Raw genomic sequence first — 24401 nt, forward strand, 5'->3', positions numbered from 1 at the left:
CACGCCCACCCGGGCTCTATGAAAATTTTAAGGAAAAAGTGGTATTTCAATTTACTTTGGTTTTCAACAGTCATCATTAAACAACAAGAAATGCAGTGTTTCCTAAGCTTGTGAAGATCGCTGTAGTAAAAATGTAGCTCTCTCTTTTCATAACCAAATATTTAGGGAAACCTGACAGTATATCTAACTCCTCCTTTTTTTCACAAGAATTTCCTACTTCAAGTGGAATATTAGAAACAGTAAGAAGAGCTTGATGTTTCCATATGACTTTAATAGTACTGTAGTATTTGCATTCACATATCATATATCCTTGGTACTTCACAGCTCATTATCATTTGAAATTTACAAAGCAATATATGAAAGCACAAGGTTTATAAGCAGCTCTCCTCCTGCCCAACAGTAAGTTATTAATGCCAGGTCTGGAACTCATAATTACTGACACATGTGGTCCTACACTAGCTAAGGATCAGTCTCATAACAAAAAATAAAGTGCTCTGTAAGTACAACCTATCAATTATCAAAAATTCCATTTATTCAAGATAATTTTAAGAAACATAGAGCTTTAATCATATGAATAACCGTATTAAACTTCATAGGTCTACATTAATATGAATATAGATTCATGTATCATTCAATAAAAATGAATACTTAATATGAATTAATAAATATATATACATATAGAATCCAATCAGTTCCACAAAGTAGAATATATTTCCATCAAAAAGTCATCAAATATGTCAACATATTTAAAAATGTGAAGTACTGTTTCAAAAATTTTTCACCAACATGCTATGAGGGTACAGATGCCACTGGTCACGTTGCTATATATTTTATCAAGTGTCTCTTTAGTGAGAATAAAAATATCCATTGTCTGCTGAAGGTAAGGTCCCTAGTTCTCTTAGCAGTGCTTAGCTGTGGTTTTGATTCCAGTGTCCCGAATACTCATATGTCTGGGAGATTCTGTAAGATCTGTCTCAAGGAAGCACAGGCGACCACATGAGCATCAGAAGGAAGGTTAGCAAGTGACTGAATCAACTTCTTGACTATTGTCTTCAAACACTGGTGGGCAGCATTCAAATCTCTGTCAAACTGCTGTCCTTCAATCTGTAGAGCCAGATGACTGCAGATGTTTCTAAACTCAACACTATCCTGAAAGGAACACAAACAAGCAATTAGGTTATTAAGGACATTTGTTTTATGCTTTGTATACCCAGCTTCCATCCCCATCTCTTCTAACGATAGCACTCTGATTTTTCTCCCAGAGAACTATTGTCCCCCATTCTCATCCTGTGTGGTTTGACCAAAGCTGACCCCACTCCACAACTCCAGGGACCAGGCCAATCAGAGCATACCAAGCCTCAGCGACTTGGATTGGTCAGGGATGGACAGGTGTCCCAACATAGACTGATAAGCCACAGTCCCAGAATATTCGCTAGGCTAGGGAAGAGAAACTCCCTCTAACTGAGGCTGTTGGAAAACATCTTGCCACCACAGCAGAGAATCCAATGACAATCCAACACACACAAAAAATAGACCCAAGAAATTAAAAGAGACTGATTCTAATAACATTTTCTGAACATGTCAACTTAGCCATATTTAAATAAACCCCAGCATTTTTTGTTTATCTGAGTCAACAATTATCCCTTTTACTCAAACCATTTGAAGTTGAGTTTCTGTTATTTGTTCTAAAAGAGCTTTGACAAATACACAAATAGCCTCTGTTCCTATTATTCCATACTCGGTGTCTTCAAGGTTCCAATGGAGAGTTTAAACACTAGAATAAATATATCTGAGTGAGGATTAGTAAACAGGGTGATAAATGTGAAAAAACTGCCCAGATTTACTATTTATTGAACAGGGTCTCAAGAAATTTCCAATGCAAATTTAGAAAAAATAGTTCCCAGGTAGTTTAAAACAAGGAAGTAATTAACTGGCTTTTTAATACCCAAAAGTTTCATTTTCTAAAATACATTGCATATCAATGGTATTCTGAAATTACTCCACATCATATAATTTATTTGTAAATAAATGGAAATGACTTCCCACAGACTTCTGGTTCTGGCAACATGGCATGCTTAGTTTCTTCAAAACCCTTTACTACTAAATGGTAAATAAAATAGAACACTTGCAGGAAAGTAATGGAAATCCCCAAAGGCCAGAAACAAAAGAAAAGTAGATTACTGTAGCTGCCCACCAATACCCATCAGGAAAAGAAAATCAGTCTCTCTTGAGCTGGGTTTGGGATGAGGGCAAAGTTGCCCCAAGAATGTGAAACTATGGACCTGTACTACACAGAAAGTTTAAGTTTGGAGCTGCCCTCTACACCATATACATGTTCTGGGAACACTCATGCTAAGAAATTAACTTGAAAATTGGAACTGGGCTGAAATATCCATGGACACAAGGAAAAGCAAACAAAAACCTATTCCACAGAACATGTCCACAACCCACACCCCTCTGTGGTATTCCCATAAAGCTCTGTCAAAGACAAACTCCAAATATGAGATTTAAAATACAATTCATCATGATATAGCAGATACAATGCAGGGCAATATTAAACTCCCAGAATTTCAGACATAAACTATAAAATATGCTTAAAATAATAAAAGATATAGGAAAAAAAATAAAAAATGTTTTAAGAAAAATCAGGCTTGAAAAAGAACCAAATACTATTTCTAGAAATTCCAACTATTATGACAAATTAAATATTCAGTGGACAGTTTAAACACTAGAATGAATATATCTGAAGTGAGGACTAGTAAACAGGGTGATAAATGTGAAAAAAAATGCCCAGAATACAAAATGAAATGCTAAAGACATGGGAAATATAAATGAGAGGTTAAGCAACATGGATAACATAACAATGATGTACAACAAATACATTTCCAGGAAACAAGAGAATAATGGATAAGATTATCCAAATTTGATCCAAAACATGAATCCTCAGATTCAGGAAATAAAACAAGCCTTGTCCAGAGTAAGTTAAATGAGATACAAATCTAAACTCATTAAGGCAAAACTACTCTTCAGAGTAACCAGAGAAAAAAGAAATGGGTTTTAAGGGATGACAAGACTGACAGTGAACTTCTAAGCCACAACTGAAGACAGAAAAACATAGAATAATATCCTCAAATAAACGTCAACCTAGAAGTTTTTTTCAATCTAAGTAAACTATCAGGGCAAAATAAATATATCTTCATTTAGAAGGACAAAAGGAGTTACCACAAATAGACACTCACTGTCAGATCTTCCTAAAGATATAATTCAGAAAGAGGAAATTCAATGTAGAAGGAAAGAAGGAGATACAAGAAGCAACAGTGAACGAAGAAACTTAAAAATATGGTATAAGATCTAAAGAACTGACTGTTCAAAACAAAAATTATCACAACTAACTTGGGGTTTACAAAAGCAAGATGGTTCTAAAATGCTGAATAGTAGTAACAAGCAGGATGGAAAGATATATTAAGGCATTGCATTTATTCAAGAGAAAGGTGGCAAAATTGATAAATTTCAGACTTGTTAAGTATATATGTGAGAAATGTGAGCATTATCATTAAAGTAGAGAAATAATACATACAACTTCAGAATTAGCAGGGGAAGGTACCTGAAAACTTTATCAATCGTAACTGTAAAAGGTAAAAATGAATAAATACACAAACATAAAACAAGTGAAAAGAAAGCACCAAACAAGACACCTTTGAAATATAGTGATTACCAGACTGTATTTTAAAAATCTATATGTTTTCATATATCAACACATTTAAAACTAAAAATACCTAAAGATAGATAGTAAATGAATACTAACATATATGCCAAGCAAAGAGAAGCCAAAGTAAAGCCAAAAAAATCATTATTAGGTATAAAATAAACCCCAATTAATAAAAAGGATTATTCCCCCAAGAAGATATGACAAATTTGTACTTGTGTGTACCTAACATGATAACCTCACTTTATATTCAACCCACAAACATAAAGACATTTTAGCTCAGCTTTCTCAGAAACTGACAGATCAAACAACGTAACAATCAGCCTGGAGAGAAAAGATTGAAACACTAATCACAACCTTGGCTCAATAGAGATAATCAAATATACATTGTTCTCAAAAATTTATATAATATTTATGAATGCTGACTATATTATAATTGCTACAAAGCAAATCTCAATGAGTAGCAAAAAGTTTATGTTATACAAGTCAAAATGCAAATAAATGAGAAATCAATAACATAAATAACCTTCCCAAAACATGTATGACTTAAAAATCTATTTGTAAATAATTCATGGGTCAGTGAAAAAATTGAAATTTTAAAATACTTTATACTGAACAATTATGAAAATACTATATCACAAATTTGTGGAATATAGCTACAGTGAGAAATGCTAGACTTAAATGCCTTAATAGCTAAAGAATAATTACTGAAAAACCATGAGCTAAGAATTCAACTCAATAATTCAGGAAAATAAATAATTCAAAATAAAATAAAAGGAAGAACTAAACATTGAACCAATGTTTAATGACAAACTAGAGTTTTCTTCCTAATTCTGTATAGAAAAGCAAAGCTATTCTTCTCCCTAATAAAAACTGTCACTTCTCCCTGGCCGGGTGGCTTGGTTAGTTGGAGCGTCGCCCCGCACCTCAAAAAAGTTGCAGGTTCCATTCCCAGTTAGGGCTCATACCCAGGCTTCAGATTAGAACCCTGTTGGGGCACATGCAGGAGGGAACAGATTGATGTTTCTCTCTCACATCAATGTTTCTTTCTCCCTCTGTCTCTCTTCCTCTGTCTAAAATCAAAAACATGTCCTTGGGTAAGGACTTTTTAAAACAATGAATAAAGCTTTCCCTCTCCCTAAAAAACAACAACAAAAAAGAAAAAATAAACTCTGTCACTTAAGTGAGAAGAACCTGAGTTTCTAGCAAAGTGTTTAACAGAGAACATCTTTCAAGAAACAAAACATCTATTTCTTCAATTCAGCAAACAATGGCAGTAGGACCCCAGTGTGCTACAGATCCTTTATCCAAGGCTTCATAGGCTACCACACTCTTGGGTTTTTTCCTCTTTAAAGCATTCTTGCTTCCCTGCCTTTGTGCATTGTTCATTTTTTCTCAGAAGGTATGAGGGACTACTTAGATAATCTGTCCCATAGTTTATGGGGCAACCTATATTGCTAGAGCACATTGCTTGGGAATGGGAAAGTTGGGAAAAAATAACTCTGGACTACTTCCCATAGATCCACATCAAGGAAAATTATCCGCTGGCTTTATAGAAGTGATCCAACTCTAAGTACAAAGTGGGAGGATCAAAGACAACTTGCAAAGGGAAATTCAAAATAGAAGGAACCACTGAGATGTGTGCGGACATGTGCCTATTACCCAGTCTACAAAGGCATTCATCACTCAGAGAAGATGAAAATGCCCTTAAAATATATTTGTGGGCCTAAAATCTGAAGTCAATTTCACATTTACTGTAAAGAATCAAAGAAGGCATCATTTGGTGAAATTATACATATAATAAAATTCTACTGCTCAGCTGTACTGGTCCCTGAGGCCCTGGGTAAACTTCAGATCTCTGGCAAGCTTTGCAAAGTCTCTTTATTTTACTATTTTAGTACAGTATTTCCTTTTAATCCTTTCTCAAATATATTAACAGTCAAAGAAAACAAATTAATAGGAATAGCTTTCCATGGACTCTTAAGCCAGGGAAGGGAAAAATAAAGCAAGTGGTTGCTTCTCTTCCTTTCTGGAAGGTCTGAAGGCCAACTATGGATCCAGTCACAATGGCTTCCAAGCAAACCTTACTAATTCTGCTGTATAAGGTGGGGCCACAAGTCACAGTGTTGAGGCCTTCTGTAGAAATTCCCATGATCAATATTGGTGATGACTTCACTTCCATGCTTTCTATTCAATGACAGAGCACATCTTCCCAGCAGCTTTTATTTAGCAAGTCCCAGGTGCTTCCAGAAATGATGTAATATCCTACCCTAGGGATTTGAGTGCTTTGCCAGAATTAGAACACTATAGCTGAGCAATCTAAAAGCAGTTTTGGAACTTCTAAAACCTTATGTAATTTCAGAGTCTGGATATGAAATGTATTGATAACTATAGTGGTCCAAACTGATGGCCAGCACTTATATTTTAAAATGAAATGGTGACTCAACTAACATACTGGGATAATGGCCTCAGCTTGTTTGATTCAGTTAATGAATCAGTTAATTTTATATCTAGTCTTCAGAATCTGACTGACTACACTGGATAAAAGGCAGTAAGATATGGATTTCTTTGGATAAATACCTCAGAAGTAGAATTGCTGGGTCATAGGTAGTTCTATTTTTAATTTTTTGAGGAACCTCCAGGCTGTTTCCACAGTGCCTATACCAATTTGCAATCCCACCAACAATGCATGAGGGTTCCCCTCCTCCACATCCTCTCCAATACTTGTTTGCTGAGTTATTGATGATAGCCATTCTGACAGTGTGAGGTGAAAGCACTAATTTGAAAAAATATATGTATCTCTGTGTTCATTGTGGAATTATTTAAAATAGCCAAGATATGAAAGCAACCTAAGTGTCCATCAATAGATGAGTGAAAAAAGAAGATGTGGTGCACATATACAATGAAATATTAATCAGCCATAAAAAAGAATGAAATCTTACCATTTGTGACAGCATTGTTGGACCTAGAGGGTATTATGCTAAGTGGAATAAGTCAGACAGAGAAAGAAAAATACTATAGGATTTCACTTACATGTGGAATCTAAGGAATAAAATAACTGAACAAACAAAACAGAAATACACTAATAGATACAAAGAATTGATGGTCGCCAGATAGGAGTGGGGTTGAGGGGATGAATGAAAAAGGTGAAGAGATTAAGAAATACAAATTGGTAGTTACAAAAGAGTAACAGGGATGTAAAATACAGCATAGGGAATATAATTAATAATATTATAATAACTATGTAGGGAGATCACTTCATAAGTGTCTAACCACTATGCTGTATACCTGAAATTAATATAAAATAATATGGAATGCCAACTTTAATCGAAAAATAAAAATAAATAAATAAAGGCAGTAAGACATGGTACCTGCTCTCTAAAGAGCTTATAACCCAGTAAAGAGAATGAGACACATAGAGCATATATCCAAATGTACAGTGAAATGCGATGAAGGCTATGGTAAAAACACAAAAACCCAATCCTATAGAAGAACAGACATTTCTAGACTCATAATCTAAGCACTGCACTAGGTTCATACAAAGCTCCTCCTAATGTGTGAATCCTTTCTATAGCATACTTGATGTGTGGTTGTCCAAAATTTTCTTGGCCACACTAGAGAAACTCATGTGGTTAGAAGGCAACCCATGGCTCTAGTTTTTAGAACATTTCTTCCAAATTTTTAGCTGAAATCTACCCTATGGTAGTCAGAATAATGGCTTCCCAAAGATGCTCATGTCCTAATCCGCAGACACTGGTAGCATATTACCCTACATAGCCAAAGGTACTTTACTGATGTTAGGTAAGACATGCAGCCTCAGGCAGCTACAAAGACCCCTGGGATGTAGAGCTCATTCCCTCATGAGCACTGGGCTTGCTATCAGAGCCCTGGTTCTGTGCCTTTGATAGGCCATATGTGGACAAGACATTTTTTCTATGACCTATTCAGTTTTCTCCTCTGTAAAATGAAAACAATAATAGCTACCACATGGAGAGATGTGAATGTCAAATTAGCTCATGGATATGCAAACTCATTGTATTCATAAAACACCCCATCAGTCTAAGGGAATAAAGTACTCTGCTAAATGGAAAGTCAGTAAGAAGGAAAGGAAGGGGAGGAAGGGGAGAAAACAAAATTTAAAAATGTTCCATAGAAACTTGGAATCCTATTGGTGATATGAAACTATTTAAACTGTTCAGTAGAGATGTCACATAGAATAAAATTAAGGCTCAAAAGAGTGGTTGAGCTCACCTCACATCCATCAGGCTGGCTACCTTAAAAAACAGCAACAACAAAAAAGCCTGAAAATAAATTTTGGCGAGAAGGTGAAAAAATTAAAACCCTTGTGCACTGCTGGTGAGAATGCAACATCATGCAGCCATTATAGAGAGTAGTATGGGGGTAAAAGTAAAAATGAAGTTAACATATGGTCCAACAATTCCATTTCTCTGTATATATCCAAAAGAAACAAAAGCAGGATCTGTAAGAAATATTTGCAAACCCATGTTCATGGCACCACTATTCTCAATAGCTAAGAGGTGGAAGCAGCTCAAGTGTTCATGAATAGATAAACAAACTGTGGTATATACATACAATGGAATACCATTCAGCCTTAAAAAGGAAGGTAATTCTGATATATGCTATAACATAATTTAACCTTGAGGGCATTATGCTAAATGAAATAAATCACACACAAACACAAATACTGTATGATTCCACTTAACTGTGGTATCTAAAATAGTCAAACACATAGAAACAGAAAGTAGGATGGTGGTTGCCAGGGGCTGGGGAAGGGAAAATGGGCAGTTACTGTTTAATGTGTATAGAGTTTCAGATTTGCGAGATGAAAAAGTTATGGACATTGGTTACACAACAATGTTAATATACTTGACACTAGTGAATTATACACTTAAAATAGTAAATTTTATGTTATGCTTTTTTCCCCCACAATAAAAATTTTTTTTAAATATGGTTGAGGTCATTAGAGTGCTGCCAACCTTTGCAGAAGGGCATGAAGGTTTGGGTGAGGCATCAGAGAAATGGTAGGTTGGGAGGACTGTATAGACACTACAAGATAGGTGGTGTTGGGAAAAGCAGTATTTGATTCATAAGGAAAAGAGATGGCCCCAGCAATTAGAATGAATAACATAAGCAAAAGCCTGAAGTCAAGCAGGGGCTGGGACTGGGAGGAGACCAGTCTGAAAATTACAGAGAATCAGGATATAAGCTAGTGTGAAAAGCTGTGAGTGGCCTAGCAAACTCCCTGGAGACTTCCAAGCATGAGAGCAACATGGCAAACCAGCATTTTAAGAACACTGGTCTGATCCATGAGCACCTAGGAGGCGCCAAGCTCCAAGTGAGGCACCTTATGCGCTTTGTCTCACTCAAAGAAATAGGGCTTGGTGAGATTAAATGATGTAGCTAAATCACACAGCAAATGAGTGACAGAGCTGGAATTAACCTCCCTTTCAAAACTCAAATGTTCTTCAAAGACCTGCCCCAAATCAGAAACAGGGCCAGGTGCTCTGATGATGCAGACAGCAGAGCTCACAGTCCAGTATGGGAGAGAGACTGGTGAGCAGTGATGGAGCTATAGATGCCACAGTGGGATGAACAGGGACCTTATGGGAGCAAGTAGAGGAGGCACCAAACTAGCTTTGGCCATGAAACACAAATGTCTACAACTGAATTGTTGCATGTTTCTTTTTTGGCCATATCCACACTGTTTTTTAAGGTTAATTGAGTGTTAGAACATTCAAATTGGCCTTGGTCACATCTAGGTTGAATATTGGCCTGTTGGCCCATCCCTCTTTCCTGTAACATAATTGAGAGGGGTTGGCCATCTGGAAGATATTCAAGGCATGGAACCTTCTGCACCCCATGTAAAGCCAACTCCTAGCTAATCAGAGACCTAGCTAGAGCTCTCCCTTCCTCTGCTCTGTCTTTTCCTACCTGGTGTAAGGGAGGTCTCTTAGAAAAACCACCACACTTGTACTTTTCCACATTATGCACTGTGTTTATTTATAATGTACACATCTGGAACCCTTGAGCAACTTTCATGCACCTGCAAAGTCCAAAAAGGGAAGAAAAGTTAAGCTTTTTTTTTAGCTTCTTCCTGAAAATAAACACTCCCATCAAAACTGAAGGCTTGAAGGCAAAAAGAATCTGGCAGCAGAAATCAGTTTCAAAGCTTGTTTCCTGAAACCAATACCAGTGAATAATAAATTCAAAATACAATATGACTTTATAGGCTCCAAAATGCAGACAACTTTTAAACAATCCACTAGGCAAGTTGTTGTTTTCTCATTATGTCACTAAAATCATTTCTAGATCTACATAAACCATAAATCAGTTCATATTCCCTTAACCACTAGCTTTAATATAAGTTGTTTTTTTTTCAAAGCAGTCACATCTTGAGTTATATATTCTCTTACAATGGCTTCCACAAATTTTTTTTCTTCTCACATTTTCCCCTCTCACTCTCCCTGAATTCCTAATGATCTCTACAGAAAGTGGAAAAGAAAAAGCTTTTCTCCAGCTTTCTGTCATGGGTCCTGGCCTTAATGAGCTTCAGCATGGCCAGCAGACCATTCTCCACTAAAGCCACCCAGTGCTAGGCCCAACAGAGGAACACAAATCCTCTCCCCAAACCCCTTACAACCTTCCACACTGGATGTGTACATAAAATGGGAATGTTGTTCCTCTAAATAGAAGAATGTCACGAATACCATACTATTAGGAACAATATGCTTCAAATTTCCCCAATTTCACTTGGTTCATCAACATCTGGCTTTGAGCTACAGAGAAACAGGGCCCAGAGCAGTCACCAGATTGAAACACAGATCAATCTCAAATAGATATGCAACTGCACATTAATAACACACCCAATGAAGAACCAAACTATCTGCCATTCACTCTAAAAAGTCTCTCATCCACAGGAAATTACACATTTTTACTTGTGCTGTACCCAGTGTCAATGCCCACAAGTAGCTAAGGTGCCTTATGCATTTGCTTTGGATATGTCATCATTTTCATTAGAAAAGTCTGTGAAAAGCATTTTTTTATGATGGATACAAGTACTTGATTCAGGTATATTCACAAGGCAAACCCCAATCTTGTAAAACAGAGCATGGCAGCATTTCCAACGAGATGTCAAACATAAGCAGTTTTGTTTTAGGGCCTTTCTGCAATATCTTTTGCAAAATTTTTATTTCAGAAAGTTTACATGTCCTGATTCTCATATCATTCACATTATAAGGAATTACAAAGTGTAATTAAGCTACCTCTAGAGCAGTCACTGGGCCTTTCACTAACATATAAGCACAATTTTGTCTCAAGTCAATAGCAATCCCCTGGCTCTGGCTCTTAATCATATGACCATCAGGACTTTTTTCTTCAATAGTATGTGAGTAATTTTTGAAGACACAATTTTAAAATCTGCAGAAACTGGCTTCACTAATTAACCTTAGTGGGGGAGAGAAGCACTCATCATCAATGTATTCCCCTGAGTAACCCAATATTCACACTTGGATTTTGCAAAGAGCATTACAGTGACTGTAACCAAAGTCAACAGTTTCCTAACAACTGCTCTTGCTTATAGAATGAAAAAAACAGTGAGGACTACTAAATGTGATGAAATAATTGGTACCAGAATTAGCTAATTGAAATGGGAGAGCTCATAGGCAAGTTAAATCTGCAATGTCAAGAAAGTTCCTCTGCCTCTGAAAGTTGGCATCAGCCATAGTTTCCATGAAACTTGCTTCAGAACAGAAAGAACTCTTGGCAACTATAAGTATTTTTAACTCTCAAAAGAAGACAGACAAAACTCAATCAATGACTTCATAATTGGCTGTTTAATAGTCTCTATATGAGCTGGTCATTTGGGGAAGATTTTAAAATCCTAGCCTGGCTTCCTTCTGGTCTCTGGAACATTTCTATGCTCCCTTTGCATTGCAGGTGCCTAAAGCATTCTTGCTAGTATTACTAGTTTGACAATGATTTCCCAAGTTTACCTTGTGCCTTTTGTCACTATGTAAAGTGGCTATCATGGAAGAAGGCACACAAATCACCTAGTGTTATGGAATGACTTGTCCTCCATACCCCCAACCCCCCGCAAAAAAAAAAAAAAAAAAAGCATATATTGAAAACCTAACTTCCTCGTCACTGTATTTTGAGATAGGGACTTTAGGGAGGTAATTAAAGTTAAACTATGTCAGAGGGTGGGGCCCAGATCCAATAGTACTGATGTCCTTATAAGAAGAGAAAGAGGCATCTGAGATCTCTCTCTCTCCACATGCACAGAAGAAAGGCCAGGTGAGGACACACTGAGAAGGTGGCCATCTATGAGCCAGGAAGAGAGCCAAACTTGCTACCACCTTCTTGATCTTGAACTTCCCAGCCTCCAGAACAGTGAGAAAATAAATGTTCATGGTTTAAGCCACCCAGTCTGTGGCATTTTGTTATGTCAGCCAGAACTAAGAGTCTACAATGTGATTGTTATATACCAAGTGTTGTGCAGTGCATGGCATGCATGACTGTGTCCTGTCTACTAAGCACTCTCATGTACTTTATTTCAATGTGATGTTCATAACATGCCTATGAGCTAGCAGTGTGATTCAGTAGAAAGAGTCACATAAAACCATGTTTGAATCACGGGCTAGCACTTCAAGATCTTCAGCAAAGTCCTAAGTTCCTCTGAGCATCAGTTTCCTCATGTAACAAATGTTTGTCAAACTGGTTAACTCCATCTTCTCCACCAAATTTAGCAAGACTCAGTACTATTAAGCATTTTTTATCCACCATGAAGAAACTCATTCCATGTTTTTTTCTTTGCATGTGTTTGAGAAATTCTAAATGTTCAAAAAGAATATTGTGTTGTTTTTTTAAAAAAATGAGTAAAGCTCTACAAAAATACCCATTGTTATTGTGGTGAGTGTTTCTCTACCTTCATGCCTTTTTTGCCTTCTGCCATAGTGAACTAATTTTAATTCCCCCCAAGCCCTTTCATTGCTTCTGAGTCTTGGATCACACAGTTCCCCTAAAATGCTTTTTCCCTTTAATGCCTGGAGAGCAAACTTTTTTTTTTTTTTTAAAGTTACCTCCTCCAAGAAACCTGCCAGGATCACCTTAGGTAAAACGGATCACTTGGTTTCTCCTTTTGCCAACCTATCTATGTCTTGTATATGCTCCTAATATCATATAACACATCCTATTTCATCAATTCTAAGATGTACATTTTTTCACATTTCCAAAATCCATGAAATGAGACTATCTTACAATCAAAAGTCTATCATAATTTAATTGGCAGGATTTTTTTTTTTATTTCTGGGAAGGACATAAAAAGGTGCATCTCCAACTCAAGAGCATTGGTGAAATGCAGCTTCATTTTTTAACTTTCTAAGGTGAGTGAAGCAGTGTTTCCTGCCTGGAGGCATTCTAGTTTCCCCTCTCATGCATACACATTTGTCAACATTTGGTTTTATCAACTTGGGGGTGTGGTTGGGGGGAGGTATGCTGCTGGTGTCTAATGGACAGAGAGCAGGGATGCTGGTAAGCATCCCAAAATGCACAGGACAAACCATCACAATTGTCCAGCACAACATGTCAAGAAAGCAGAAGCTGAGAAACCCTAATGTAGAGTAACAATGCTTATTTGGGTGTGTGATATGCTTTATTACGTTTGGTTTTTGAATCAGTCTTTTATAGTATATAAGCAATCCAAGATATAGCAATTTTTTTCCAAACCTTAACCTGTAAAGCATGACTAACAATTCTTGAGAAGTGCTCTAAGCTTTCTTCATTGCCCTGCCCATTTCCTTCTGCTAGACTCCCAAGGGAAGTGAACAATGCAATGCTCCAAGTCAAAACTGGAATGCCAGAGGCCTCAAAGAGATTGTGACCTTAAATTAGTTAGGGTAATTAATGGCAAAACCAAGACTATAACCCAGACCCCCTGATATTCACGATCCCTCTCAGCCTGGGAGGCAGCTACTGTTTCCTGACAGTTGGGTACCTTATGAGGAAAAGACAGCCTACAAACATAAGGTGCTTGACTTACCAGAGGGTTAGGATTAGTATTCACTTTTCAACACCAGGTACCCACTTCACCCTTACTCCACTTTATGAGAATTTAGAATCTGTATGGTCCCTGAGCTCTGTGGGGAACTACATTTATGCAAAAATTACTACGATTCATAAGTTTGAAAGGACTTTGAATTAACGTAGGTGATTTCGTCATACAAAAGACAGTGGGGGCTTAGTGTATTTAAAGTTCTAGAAGAAGGGTTATTAATTTTGAAAGGGGAGTAGGGGGAGCTGTCCTCCATGCCTAGAAGCTGCACCTGTGGAAAGGGCCTTCAGCTGGAGCAGGAAGCTGATTTACATTTATGTGAGCGAGAAAGGAAGTTCCAGAGGCCTTTGGCAACGCCTCTCCTGCTTCTCTGCTGCATAGTCAGGAGGCCCCAGGTGGGCGCCTCCGCACGCACCCCTCAACCCGCGCTCAGAGCTCCCTGCCACTAGTGCCGAGTGCTCCTGCTACCACCACCCGTTCACCCCGCCCCCGCCCCCCCCCCCCCCCCCCCCCCCCCGGGTGCTGAATCGCAGTGGGCAGCTCAGCTTGGGATCCCGTGATCCCACCCAGTCTCCATCCCAGGCCTGCAGGGCGATCCGGCTCCAGAGGCAGGATACTGGAGGCCAGGCTCACCTTCAGGTAGATGGGGAAGGACCGCTCCTGCTGCAGGGGACCCAGCAGCGTCTGCTCCACGCTGACCAGCTCTGAGGTCGAGTCCACCACGCGGGCCAGCGCGCTGCGCGTCGCCGTCCTGGCCAGGGTGCACCGCCCGCGGCCCTGGGGGCAGGGCAGCAGCTCCGCGCCCCCCTCGGCGCCTCGCACTACCTCCATCTCTGGAGAGCTTGTCTGCCCCCGGGGCCCCTCATTCCTGAACTCCCTGCCCCCGCTGCCCCGCTCCCGCCCCAGCCCCAGCCCCTCCGGGGCCCCCAGCGGGCCAGAGTGAGGCGCTGGGGCCGAGGACAAGTGGTCCGGGTCGCGCGAACTCCTAGGGGTGCCCGCACCGTCCCCCCAGCCCCACTCCTGCTGCAGGAGCTGCAGGGTCTGCAAAGCCACCATTTGGTGGCTGATGGAGGCCACTAAGGGCGCGGGACTGGCCATCGTCTCCTCTGCCGGCTCTGCGCGCTCCTCAGGCAGGTGGAGCAGAGAGCGAGAGAGGCGGTGAGAGTTTGGGGTCGCCAGGGTCATATTTCCTAACCCGTGGTTCCTAGGCCTCCTGGCCTCTCGCCTTGTGTGTCCGGCCCCGCCCCTGGCCCGCAGTGGGTGATCCGAGCTGGCCGGTGAAATTCTCTTTAAGCCTGAATCGCCTTGTTTGGACTCAAGGCTGCTCCAAGTGCTGCTCCGCGTGCACTTGAAAATTAACCAACTGCTGAGCTCTAGTTCTTCCTCTGCTCTAGGGCTGTGGTGGGAAAATGTGCAGCTATGTGCAGATACAGCTGTCCCCAGCATTGCCCCACACCCATCTCCTTGGAAAGATGCTTGACAGTGACCATGCACTGGGGGCTGGGGGTGGAGGCGAGCTTAAAAGACCTTCCTGGGAGTGAAAGTGTGAAGAACCAGAGAAAAGCTCACAAAGGAAGACTGTGCCTGATTCTTCTCTCTCCCTTTCTCACAGCCCTAGAGGAATTTTCAGGAACTTCTTGAAGTATCCTTAAGGGCCTCTAGCCCCCCAAACAGAAAGGAACTGTGTGTCTCTAAGTTCTGCAGTTCTCTATGTTGTTCATGCCACCTGTGCTTGGAGAGTCTGACCCGGAAGGAGCATTAGGCCTGCTCCTGAGAAACCGGGCCAGGCACTGCCCAGATGAGAAGCATAATGGTTTTGTGTGAAACTCCCAACGGATTTAGGCAGCAGAGTTTGAAGCCTAATCCTTTTACAAGCCATGAACCGAGGGACAGCTGTACAAATAGTTGTAGGTTTTAATTAAACCTAACTTCGCTACTCCCTTAACTTGGGGAAGAGGACTGGCAAATTTATGCTTTGATAGATTAGAAACTATTAGTGTGTAATTTCACTTTTAAAAAAAAGACATTAGAGGGAATGGTATGGAGGACTGTCCCAGAGCAGCATCATTTCCACTTCTTTCCTGTGTGGGAAACCAGTTAAATAACCTAACAATGCAATAATGCAGGGAGCAAGGGTACATACAGGCTCATGACAGACAAGTGGACCCTAGCACACCTGAAGGATGGGATTTCATTTTTCCTTTAGAAGGGAGAGTCCACCCTTGGTTGTGGAGTGAGATCTGGAGAGGCCCTTGCTTGTGTGGGAAAGCTGCTCCAGTGACTGTTAGTCTAGAAAGGCAGTTATCGAAGATATGGGGAGGGGTTCAGGGTCCTTAAGGTTTCTTTAACTCTGGGGGAGTATGACCCCACACAACCCTCGCAACTCCCCAGGGATGATTCCTTCTCCTTCTCAGTGTTTTCTTTGCCTATGAAAACAAAACAGAATGCCAAAGTAAAGAAAACCTTTCTTAAACAAAAATGAGTATGTTCACACTAATTTTAAGTAAGTAAAAATGCATGTCTGTGCATTGACAAAGAGAAGATTACTCTGGAGACAAGTAAGTAGTTTAATGTTGGTTAGATTCTCTTGCCATGAAGTTACTTAAGTTCATAATAAAAAATAAATTCGTGTGTGTGTGTGTTTTATACTCAAATGTTGAAGTACATTAGGTTTAGCAGAGACTAACTGGGAATAGCTAAAACTAACCCCCAATTTTCAGAGAGCATGTCAGATCTCCAGGGGTGCTCTTGTTTCCAGATACACAGGAAATCCAGTTTCATGGGCTAACCCTTCTGCTATCGAATGGCTGACTGCAAAACCTGCTTGACAGATGGAATTCCAGCCAACAGAAGAATTGAAATCACTAGACACAGCCTGACCTGAGGTCCCGCTGTTCTTATATACCAGGCTGACTCTGACAGCCATTAGACCAACTGAACTTCAGGAGGTATGAGAAAAAGGGACCAGAAAATCATCGGGCCTGTGGGATGGCACATGCAGCTTAAATAGCTGCCTGGGTTTTCCAGTATCCTTTAGAGAGCACTGGATTATTCAGCAACCCAGGCTTTGTCTGTCTTGGCCATGACCACACTTTCCTTTGCCATTACCTTGAAATGGCTGATGTTCCAAAGCTGGATATATGAGGCCGTAACTGAGGAAACATATTCATTTATAGGCTATTGAGATGATTCAATAGCATAGCAGCTCTACCTTTGATTTAAAACCTTCCAAAGTTGTATATTCTGGGCTACCAGACCAAGTAACAAATTACAACTCCTTATTTTACTATACTGACAATTTTAGGCCACTGTGTAATAAAAGGCACATTCAGAAGGATAAAGTACTGGACACATGATATTTTTGCCTCACAGTATTTTTTCACTATTTTATGAAAACCATATCCTCATTTCCCAGTAACTATTCCTCCCCTTTCTCCATACTCAGTCCATGTAGTCGGATGGGACCAATTCATCCCATTGCAGAAGTGGACTGTGGCATTGAGGCTGAGGCCAATCACACATCACATTCCCATTATGAATGGTCAAGAATGGATATATGGCCCAATTAGAGCCAGTATGACAGCATCAGTTAGGATGCTTTCTGCTGAATGAACCAAATAAGAGAAAACAATGGAACTAGAAGAAAATGTAGGCTAAAAGATGAAAGAGTAGCTTGGCTGGCGTGGCTCAGCAGTTGAGCATCCACCTATGATCCAGGAGATCAAGGTTCGATTCCCACTCAGGACACATGCCCGGGTTGTGGGCTCCATCCCCGGTAGGGGGCGTGCAGGAGGCAGCTGATCAGTTACTCTCTCATCATTGATGTTTCTCTCTCTCTCTCTCCCTCTCCCTTCTTCTCTCTGAAATCAATAAAGATACTTTTTTGGAAAAAAAGATAATTTCCCTTATAACAAGAAAACTTAACATAAAATAGTTTAATCAGTAAGAATAAATTATTGTTTCAGATCACAAGTTCTAAGGTAGGATGGCTCCAGGGTTGGTTAATCTCCAGGAGTGTCAGATCTCCAGGAGTGCTCCTCTTTCCAGAGCCACTGGAAATCCAGTTTCATGGAGCTAACCCAACTACTATCAAATGTCTGCCTGCAGTGACTCCTTATGGATGTGAAACAGAAAAGATATAAGTTCTGGAGCTTCTGCAGCTATCTTATGAGTCTGAAAGGAGAGCTTGCCTATGAATGAGCCAACACTACAAGATTTATAAAATGAGAGAAATCAGTGACCTTATAGCATCGCCTGAGCCCCACATTTTAGCTACATAGGAAGACAGCCGCACCTCTGAGCTTTTCATTTATACAAGCCACTAAAATCTCTTTCTGTTTGAGCCACTTTGGGTTGAGTTACTGCCTCTTGCAACAGAAAGTTACAACTGAAGCAAACTGCTTCACACATGTAATAGTACAGACAGGATGTTAATAGAGTGACCTTGTGACCTAATGCCCCTCAGGCAAACACTGATAAAAAGGTCCTTCCAACCATTTCCAGCAGGGCCTTTGTCATTAACCTAATCTTTCTACTATTTCAGTAATCGTGGAAAAAGTTCTTTGAGCAACTTTGGTCATTGCTGACAGTTGATGGGAGCATTACAAAATGATCAATGGAAACACCCAGGACCCTGGGTGTGGGACAGAAAGGAGAAGAGTAGAAAACTCAGTGAGGTGAGAAACAATTTTCTCCGTGTTAATGGACAAGGTAGAGTGTTGTTGAGTAAATAAGGATTCTGTTGCTTCTATTAATCCAAAGGTTCTTTTCTGGCATGAGCAAATGATAAAAGCGCTTGTGTGGAATCATGAAGAAGCCAGGCCCAGTGAGAACAGAAGGGAGCTGGCAGAGGTGCAGCTCTGTGGAGCCTTCCTCAAAGGACTTGGCAGAGCCCAGATTCATTTGAGCCCTCCTTATATACTTTGGCACTTTGCTCCAAAAAGGATCCAAGAGAATTCCAGAAATGGAGCTGTTAACCTTCAACACAAGCTGGTGAACTTCATAGGTGGGGGCAAAACAAAACATGTCCAAAGAGGCCAGAGTTATTATTTTTGAATGAAAATTATTACTGAGGAGAAACAGATGCTGAATAGATATACCAAGATATGAAAATGTTCTGTAAAAGAGAAAACAATCGAACTAGGAAAAGATGGAGGCCCAACGAAGAAAGGAAAAAAGATCAAATTCCCCTTTTAAACACACGACTGTAATGTTCGAATATGCCAGTTCATAAAAATGCACATGCAATTCTATCTTTGGCCCAAACATTTCATTTTGAGGGGGGGAAAAGATGCAATCTTGCCACGAAAGCTCAGAATTGCCAAAAACAATTGTTTACATAGGGCAGTGTGTTTTCAGGACATGGTATATATGCTGCCTGCCCAGGCCCTATTAAGCTGGTAAAGTGAAGTGAAGTTTAGGAAAACTAAGCGCAGAAAAACAGGGAAGTCTAATGAGGAGAGAAAAAAGAAGTAAAAAATGTTGACTCCCACCTGCCTGTGCTGACATAATCTGATGTGCAACTCACCTCCTCAACACAAAGTGCAATTTCCCCTGGACACATAACTAGTTTTACTGAATTTTGTCTCAATAATTTGCGTATTTCCAGGAGAAATTCTTTTTTTTTTTTTTAATTTTATTATTGTTTAAAATATTACAGATGTCCCTTTTTCTCCCCAATGACCCATTCCACCCTGTTCCTTCCCCCTCCCCAGTCCCTCTCCCCACCATTGTCCATGTCCTTGGGTTGTGTATATATGCACATAAATTCTTTGGTTACTCTCTCCCCCTCCACCCACCCACCCTCCTCCATCCCTCTGACATTCATCAGTCTCATCTGTGCTTCCATGTCATTGAATCTATTCTGTTCATCAGTTTATTAAGTTCTTTAGATTCCACGTATAAGAGAGATCATGTGATATTTGTCTTTCGATGCCTGGCTTATTTCACTTAGCATAATATTCTCCAGGTCCATCCATACTGTCCCAAAGGGTAGGAGATTCTTCTTCTTTACAGCTGCATAGTATTCCATGGTGTAAATGTCCCACAGCTTTTTTATCCACTCATCTACTCATCTACTGATGGGCTGTTTCCAGATCTTAGCTATTGTAAACTATGCTGCTATGAACATCGTGGTACATATATCCTTTCTGATGAATGTTTCAGGATTCTTAGGATACAATCCTAGGAGTGGAATCACTGGGTCAAACGGCAGCTCCATTTTTAATTTTTTGAGGAACCTCCATACTGTTTTCCACAGTGACTGCACCAGTCTGCATTCCCACCAGCAGTGTACTAGGGTTCCCCTTTCTCCACAGCCTCGCCAGCACATGTTATTTGTTGATTTGTTGATGGCAGCCATTCTGGCAGGTGTGAAGTGATACCTCATTGTGGTTTTAATTTGCATCTCTCTGATGATTAGCGATGTTGAGCATTTTCTCATGTGTCTCTTGGCCATCCGTATGTCCTCTTTGGAGAAGTGTCTATTTAAGTCCTTTGCCCATTTCTTAATTGGGTTGTTTGTCTTCCTCTTGCTGAATACTATGAGTTCTTTGTACACTTTGGAAATTAGGCCCTTATCAGATTCATCCTTGGCAAATATGTTTTCCCAGACCATGGGGTTCCTTTGTATTTTGAGGCTGTTTTCTTTTGCTGTGCAGAAGCTTTCTAGTTTGATGTAGTCCCATATGTTTATTTTTTCCTTTGTTTCTCTTGCCCTAGGAGATGTATCAGTGAAAAGTCCACTACGTGGGATGTCTGTGACTTTACTGCCTATGTTTTCTTCCAGGATTTTTATGGTTTCGTGACTTACATTTAAGTATTTTATCCATTTTGAGTTTATTTTTGTGTATGGTGAAAGTTCGTGGTCTAGTTTCATTCTTCTGCATGTATCTGTCCAATTTCCCCAGCACCACTTATTGAAGAGACTGTCCTTACTCCGTTGGATACTCCTGCCTCCTTTGTCAAATATTAACTGACCATAATGATGTGGGTCTATTTCTGGGGTCTCTGTTCTGTTCCATTGATCTATATGCCTATTGCTGTACCAATACCAGGCCGTTTTGATTACATGGCTTTGTAATACAGTTTGAAGTCTGGTAATGTGATCCCTCCCACTCTGTTCTTTTTTCTCAAGATGGCTACAGCTATTCGGGGTCTTTTTTGGTTCCATACAAATTTTCAAAATGTTTGTTCTAGGTCTGTGAGATATGCTGTTGGTATTTTCATAATGTTGGCAGAAAAAAATCAAAAGTGGATTTTTAAAGAGTATATGTAATTTTTCCTAATTCTGTTGCTTTGGTAGATAATTTGTTTTTTAAGAGTGACAGAATGGCCATGGATTTTCATGCTGCCTACACATAATTTCAACAAGACAACTTGCTGGGTTCTCCGCTCCATTTCTGATTACAAAATGTAACCTCTGAGGAATATCCATTCTCTTGGAGAGAAAAATTAAAAAGCTGCTTGCTTTCCTGAGCTATTACAATATTCTCTGTGTAGATATGGCTTATAATATTGAAATGGGGAGAAAGTATTAGTAATAAAATGGGGAAGAAATAAATGTGGAATTTTTTTAATGCAACTATATTCCAGGATCTGTAATCTTAGTGAAAAAAATGGGACTACCCTCATCACATGCCACAATCACCCTGTATGTATTTCCAAGTTTCAGTAGGTACCCTTTTAATATGATACAAATAAATGTTCAACTTGGGTTGATAAATTTACAACAAAAAATAAAAATCTTCCTAATCCCTTTATACACTTTTTTTTCCTAAGGAATTTTCTATTCTTGCTCCCCAATGTCTGCTCTGCTAGGTTTTATAGTTGAATAGACATTGGGGTTTTACCCACCCTCTCATTTACTCCTCTCTCCCTTGGATATTTCCAGAGCCCCCTTTCCTGTGGTAATTGTAATGAAAAAAGGGGGTGGGGAGGAGAGATTGGGAGCACAGGGTTCTTTCTTTAAAGATCACTATGCCTACGCTTACTGGAAGTCAAATCTTCATATTGGGAGATTCAATAAGTGTGTTGTTAGTCCCTAACTCTTAAACCCTGAGTGCAGCAAGAAAGAACTAATTCAGTTTTGAGAACTGGATGAGTGCCTTCCCACGCTGGCTCTCTGTGCTAGGAAAACAAGAGAGGCCAACAGATGGGCTTGTTTTATTTGTTTGGTCATTTTCTTCATTTTTTTGTTTCAAAATATTATTGAGAATGGTCAGAAGAGTTGAAATAAGGTAACAGCCACTTCAAAAATTTGTTGAACATAGTTGAAAGACCCTTTCATTTCCTAGGGGGGGGGGGGGGGATATAGATAGTATTTTAAAACTTATGTTTATATAAAAATGTGGCATTACATATTTTAGCATAAAGAATGTGTCTTTTTAAAAAATTTCATCATCTGTTTCTCTGACAGTCCACTGCTAATTAGCAAGTGGGGTTTTATAGATGCTAATCTGACCATAAAACTCAAATGGTCCATACAAGTGATCAAATTTCAAGCATTTGATCAAGAAAACCATTTGTAAATTCTATTTGGTCTGTAATATTCCCATTTGAAAATTGAAACCACATTCAGTAGGATCTTTAACTCCTCTGTTCAAATATCTACGTTTTCTCAGAAGCTTAAATAGTAGCTTTTGATGAATCATTCCTAGATGATGGTAGATAATTTGCTAAAGAAGCATTGAAGAAATTCTTAATGTCATATCCATTTTAGCTAAGAGTAAAATCTAATACTTTCTAAGTGAATGCCAATATTAATACACAATTGTACTTAACAGTGGCTTATTTTTTAATTTTAAATAACTATCATCTCAATGCCAGGGTAAAATATAAAATACATATGATGGGTGAAAAGTATACCTTGAAATCTCTTATTTTATTTATTTCAATTAATCCTATATTTTAAATTAAAACATTTTTAGCTCCTTTAACTTTCCATGCTAATATTTTAAATCCCCAAATTTAACACTCATGGGGGAAATACCACCATATGGAAACTAACAGATTGGGCTCTTGTGGATGGTAGAAACATCTGCCTGGAGAATCCAAGAAAATCAACTGAAAACTATAAGAACAAATGAAAATTTACTTCATATACATATAATCAATATACAAAAACTGATTAGCTCTTTTATGTACCACAATAACTGATTAGAAATGTCAGGGGGGGAAAATGGCCCAATTCATAATAACAACAAATTTACAGAATAGCTGGAGATAAACTAAACATAAACATTTTCAAGACTTATGTCAAAGAAACTGTATGTAAAACAAAATTACTGAAAGCTATAAAAAAAAAAAATCTAAGTAAATGGAGAAAAATAATCCTTTTCTGTTGACCAGTTCAAATTTATAAAGTTATCAGTTTTCTCTAAATTTACCTAAAAACTCAATGCAATCCCAAAAACACATCAATAGGATCTTTACAAAACTAAACAAAATCAGTCTCAAGTCCCTCTAGAAGAAAAAACATCAAAATAGCTAAGAAAATTTTGAAATGAGAGCAATTAGCAGGGAATTTCTATATTATATATCAAAATGTACTGTAAACTATACCAATTTTAAAAGTGGTATAATGGTACTAAAATGGACAAATAAATCAATAGAGTCAAAACCAGGTAGGATTAAAAAGCTGTGGGATATTTACACCATGGAATACTACGCAGCTGTAAAGAAGAAGAATCTCGTACCCTTTGGGACAGTATGGATGGTCCTGGAGAAAATTATGCTAAGTGAAATAAGCCAGGCAGCGAAAGAAAAATATCACATGATCTCGCTTATACGTGGAATCTAAAGAACTTAATAAACTGACGAGCAGAATCGATTCAATGACATGGAAGCATAGTTGAGACTGACGAAATGTCAGAGGGAAGGGGGAGAGAGGGTAGAGGGGGAGAGAGTAACCAAAGAATTTATATGCATATATGCACAACCCAAGGACACAGACAATGGTGGGGAGAGTGACTGGGGAGGGGGAAGGAACGGGGTGGAATGGGTCATTGGGGAGAAAAAGGGACATCTGTAATACTTTAAACAAAAATAAAAATTATTAAAAAAACAACAACAAAAAACAGGTAGGTATATATGTACTAGAAGCTGCACCTGTGGAAAGGGCCTTTAGCTGAGAGAGGAAGGAGTTTCAGAGGCCTCTGGCAAGGCTTCTCCTGCATCTCTGTTCCATACTCACTTGGCCCCAGGTGGGACCCAAGTTCCTTGCCCTAAGTTCTGGTTGTATATATGATTTTATGTAAAAATCGGTGAAGAAAAATATAATGATATGACAATTGGCTATCCGTTTGAATAAAAACAAAGTTAGATCTGTTTCAATTTCATATGTAAGTATAAATAACAGATGGACTAAAGTGCCAAATGTAAAATACCGAAACTATAAAAATATTAGAAGTACTGTTGTATATATTTATAATCATTGAGAGAAGACATTTCTAAACAAGATACAGTATGTGTATATCATACAGGAAAAGTTGGGTAGATTATATTACATAAAATATTAAAACTTTTATTTGATGAAAGATTCCATAAATAGCTTTTGAAAACAAATACAGTCTGATACAATATATTTGCAACATAAAAAACTAGCAAAGGATTAACATATAAATATAT

The 24401-nt window shown here is 39.0% G+C and overlaps 1 protein-coding gene across 1 annotated transcript; it reads right to left on the minus strand.

Annotated features, from left to right (window-relative positions):
* Positions 1-942: 942 nt before the first annotated feature.
* On the minus strand, positions 943-14873 carry DLEU7 (deleted in lymphocytic leukemia 7). Its single transcript, XM_087813848.1, has 2 exons — positions 14409-14873; positions 943-1149 (listed from the first exon to the last, which is right to left on the minus strand). The coding sequence occupies exons 1-2, from the start codon at positions 14871-14873 to the stop codon at positions 943-945; spliced, it is 672 nt and encodes a 223-aa protein (XP_087669974.1).
* Between the last annotated feature and the right edge of the window lie 9528 nt (positions 14874-24401).

The sequence above is a fragment of the Miniopterus natalensis genome, chromosome 2 (assembly GCF_054644295.1).
Source record: "Miniopterus natalensis isolate mMinNat1 chromosome 2, mMinNat1.hap1, whole genome shotgun sequence".
Classification (NCBI taxonomy): Eukaryota; Metazoa; Chordata; class Mammalia; order Chiroptera; family Miniopteridae; genus Miniopterus; species Miniopterus natalensis.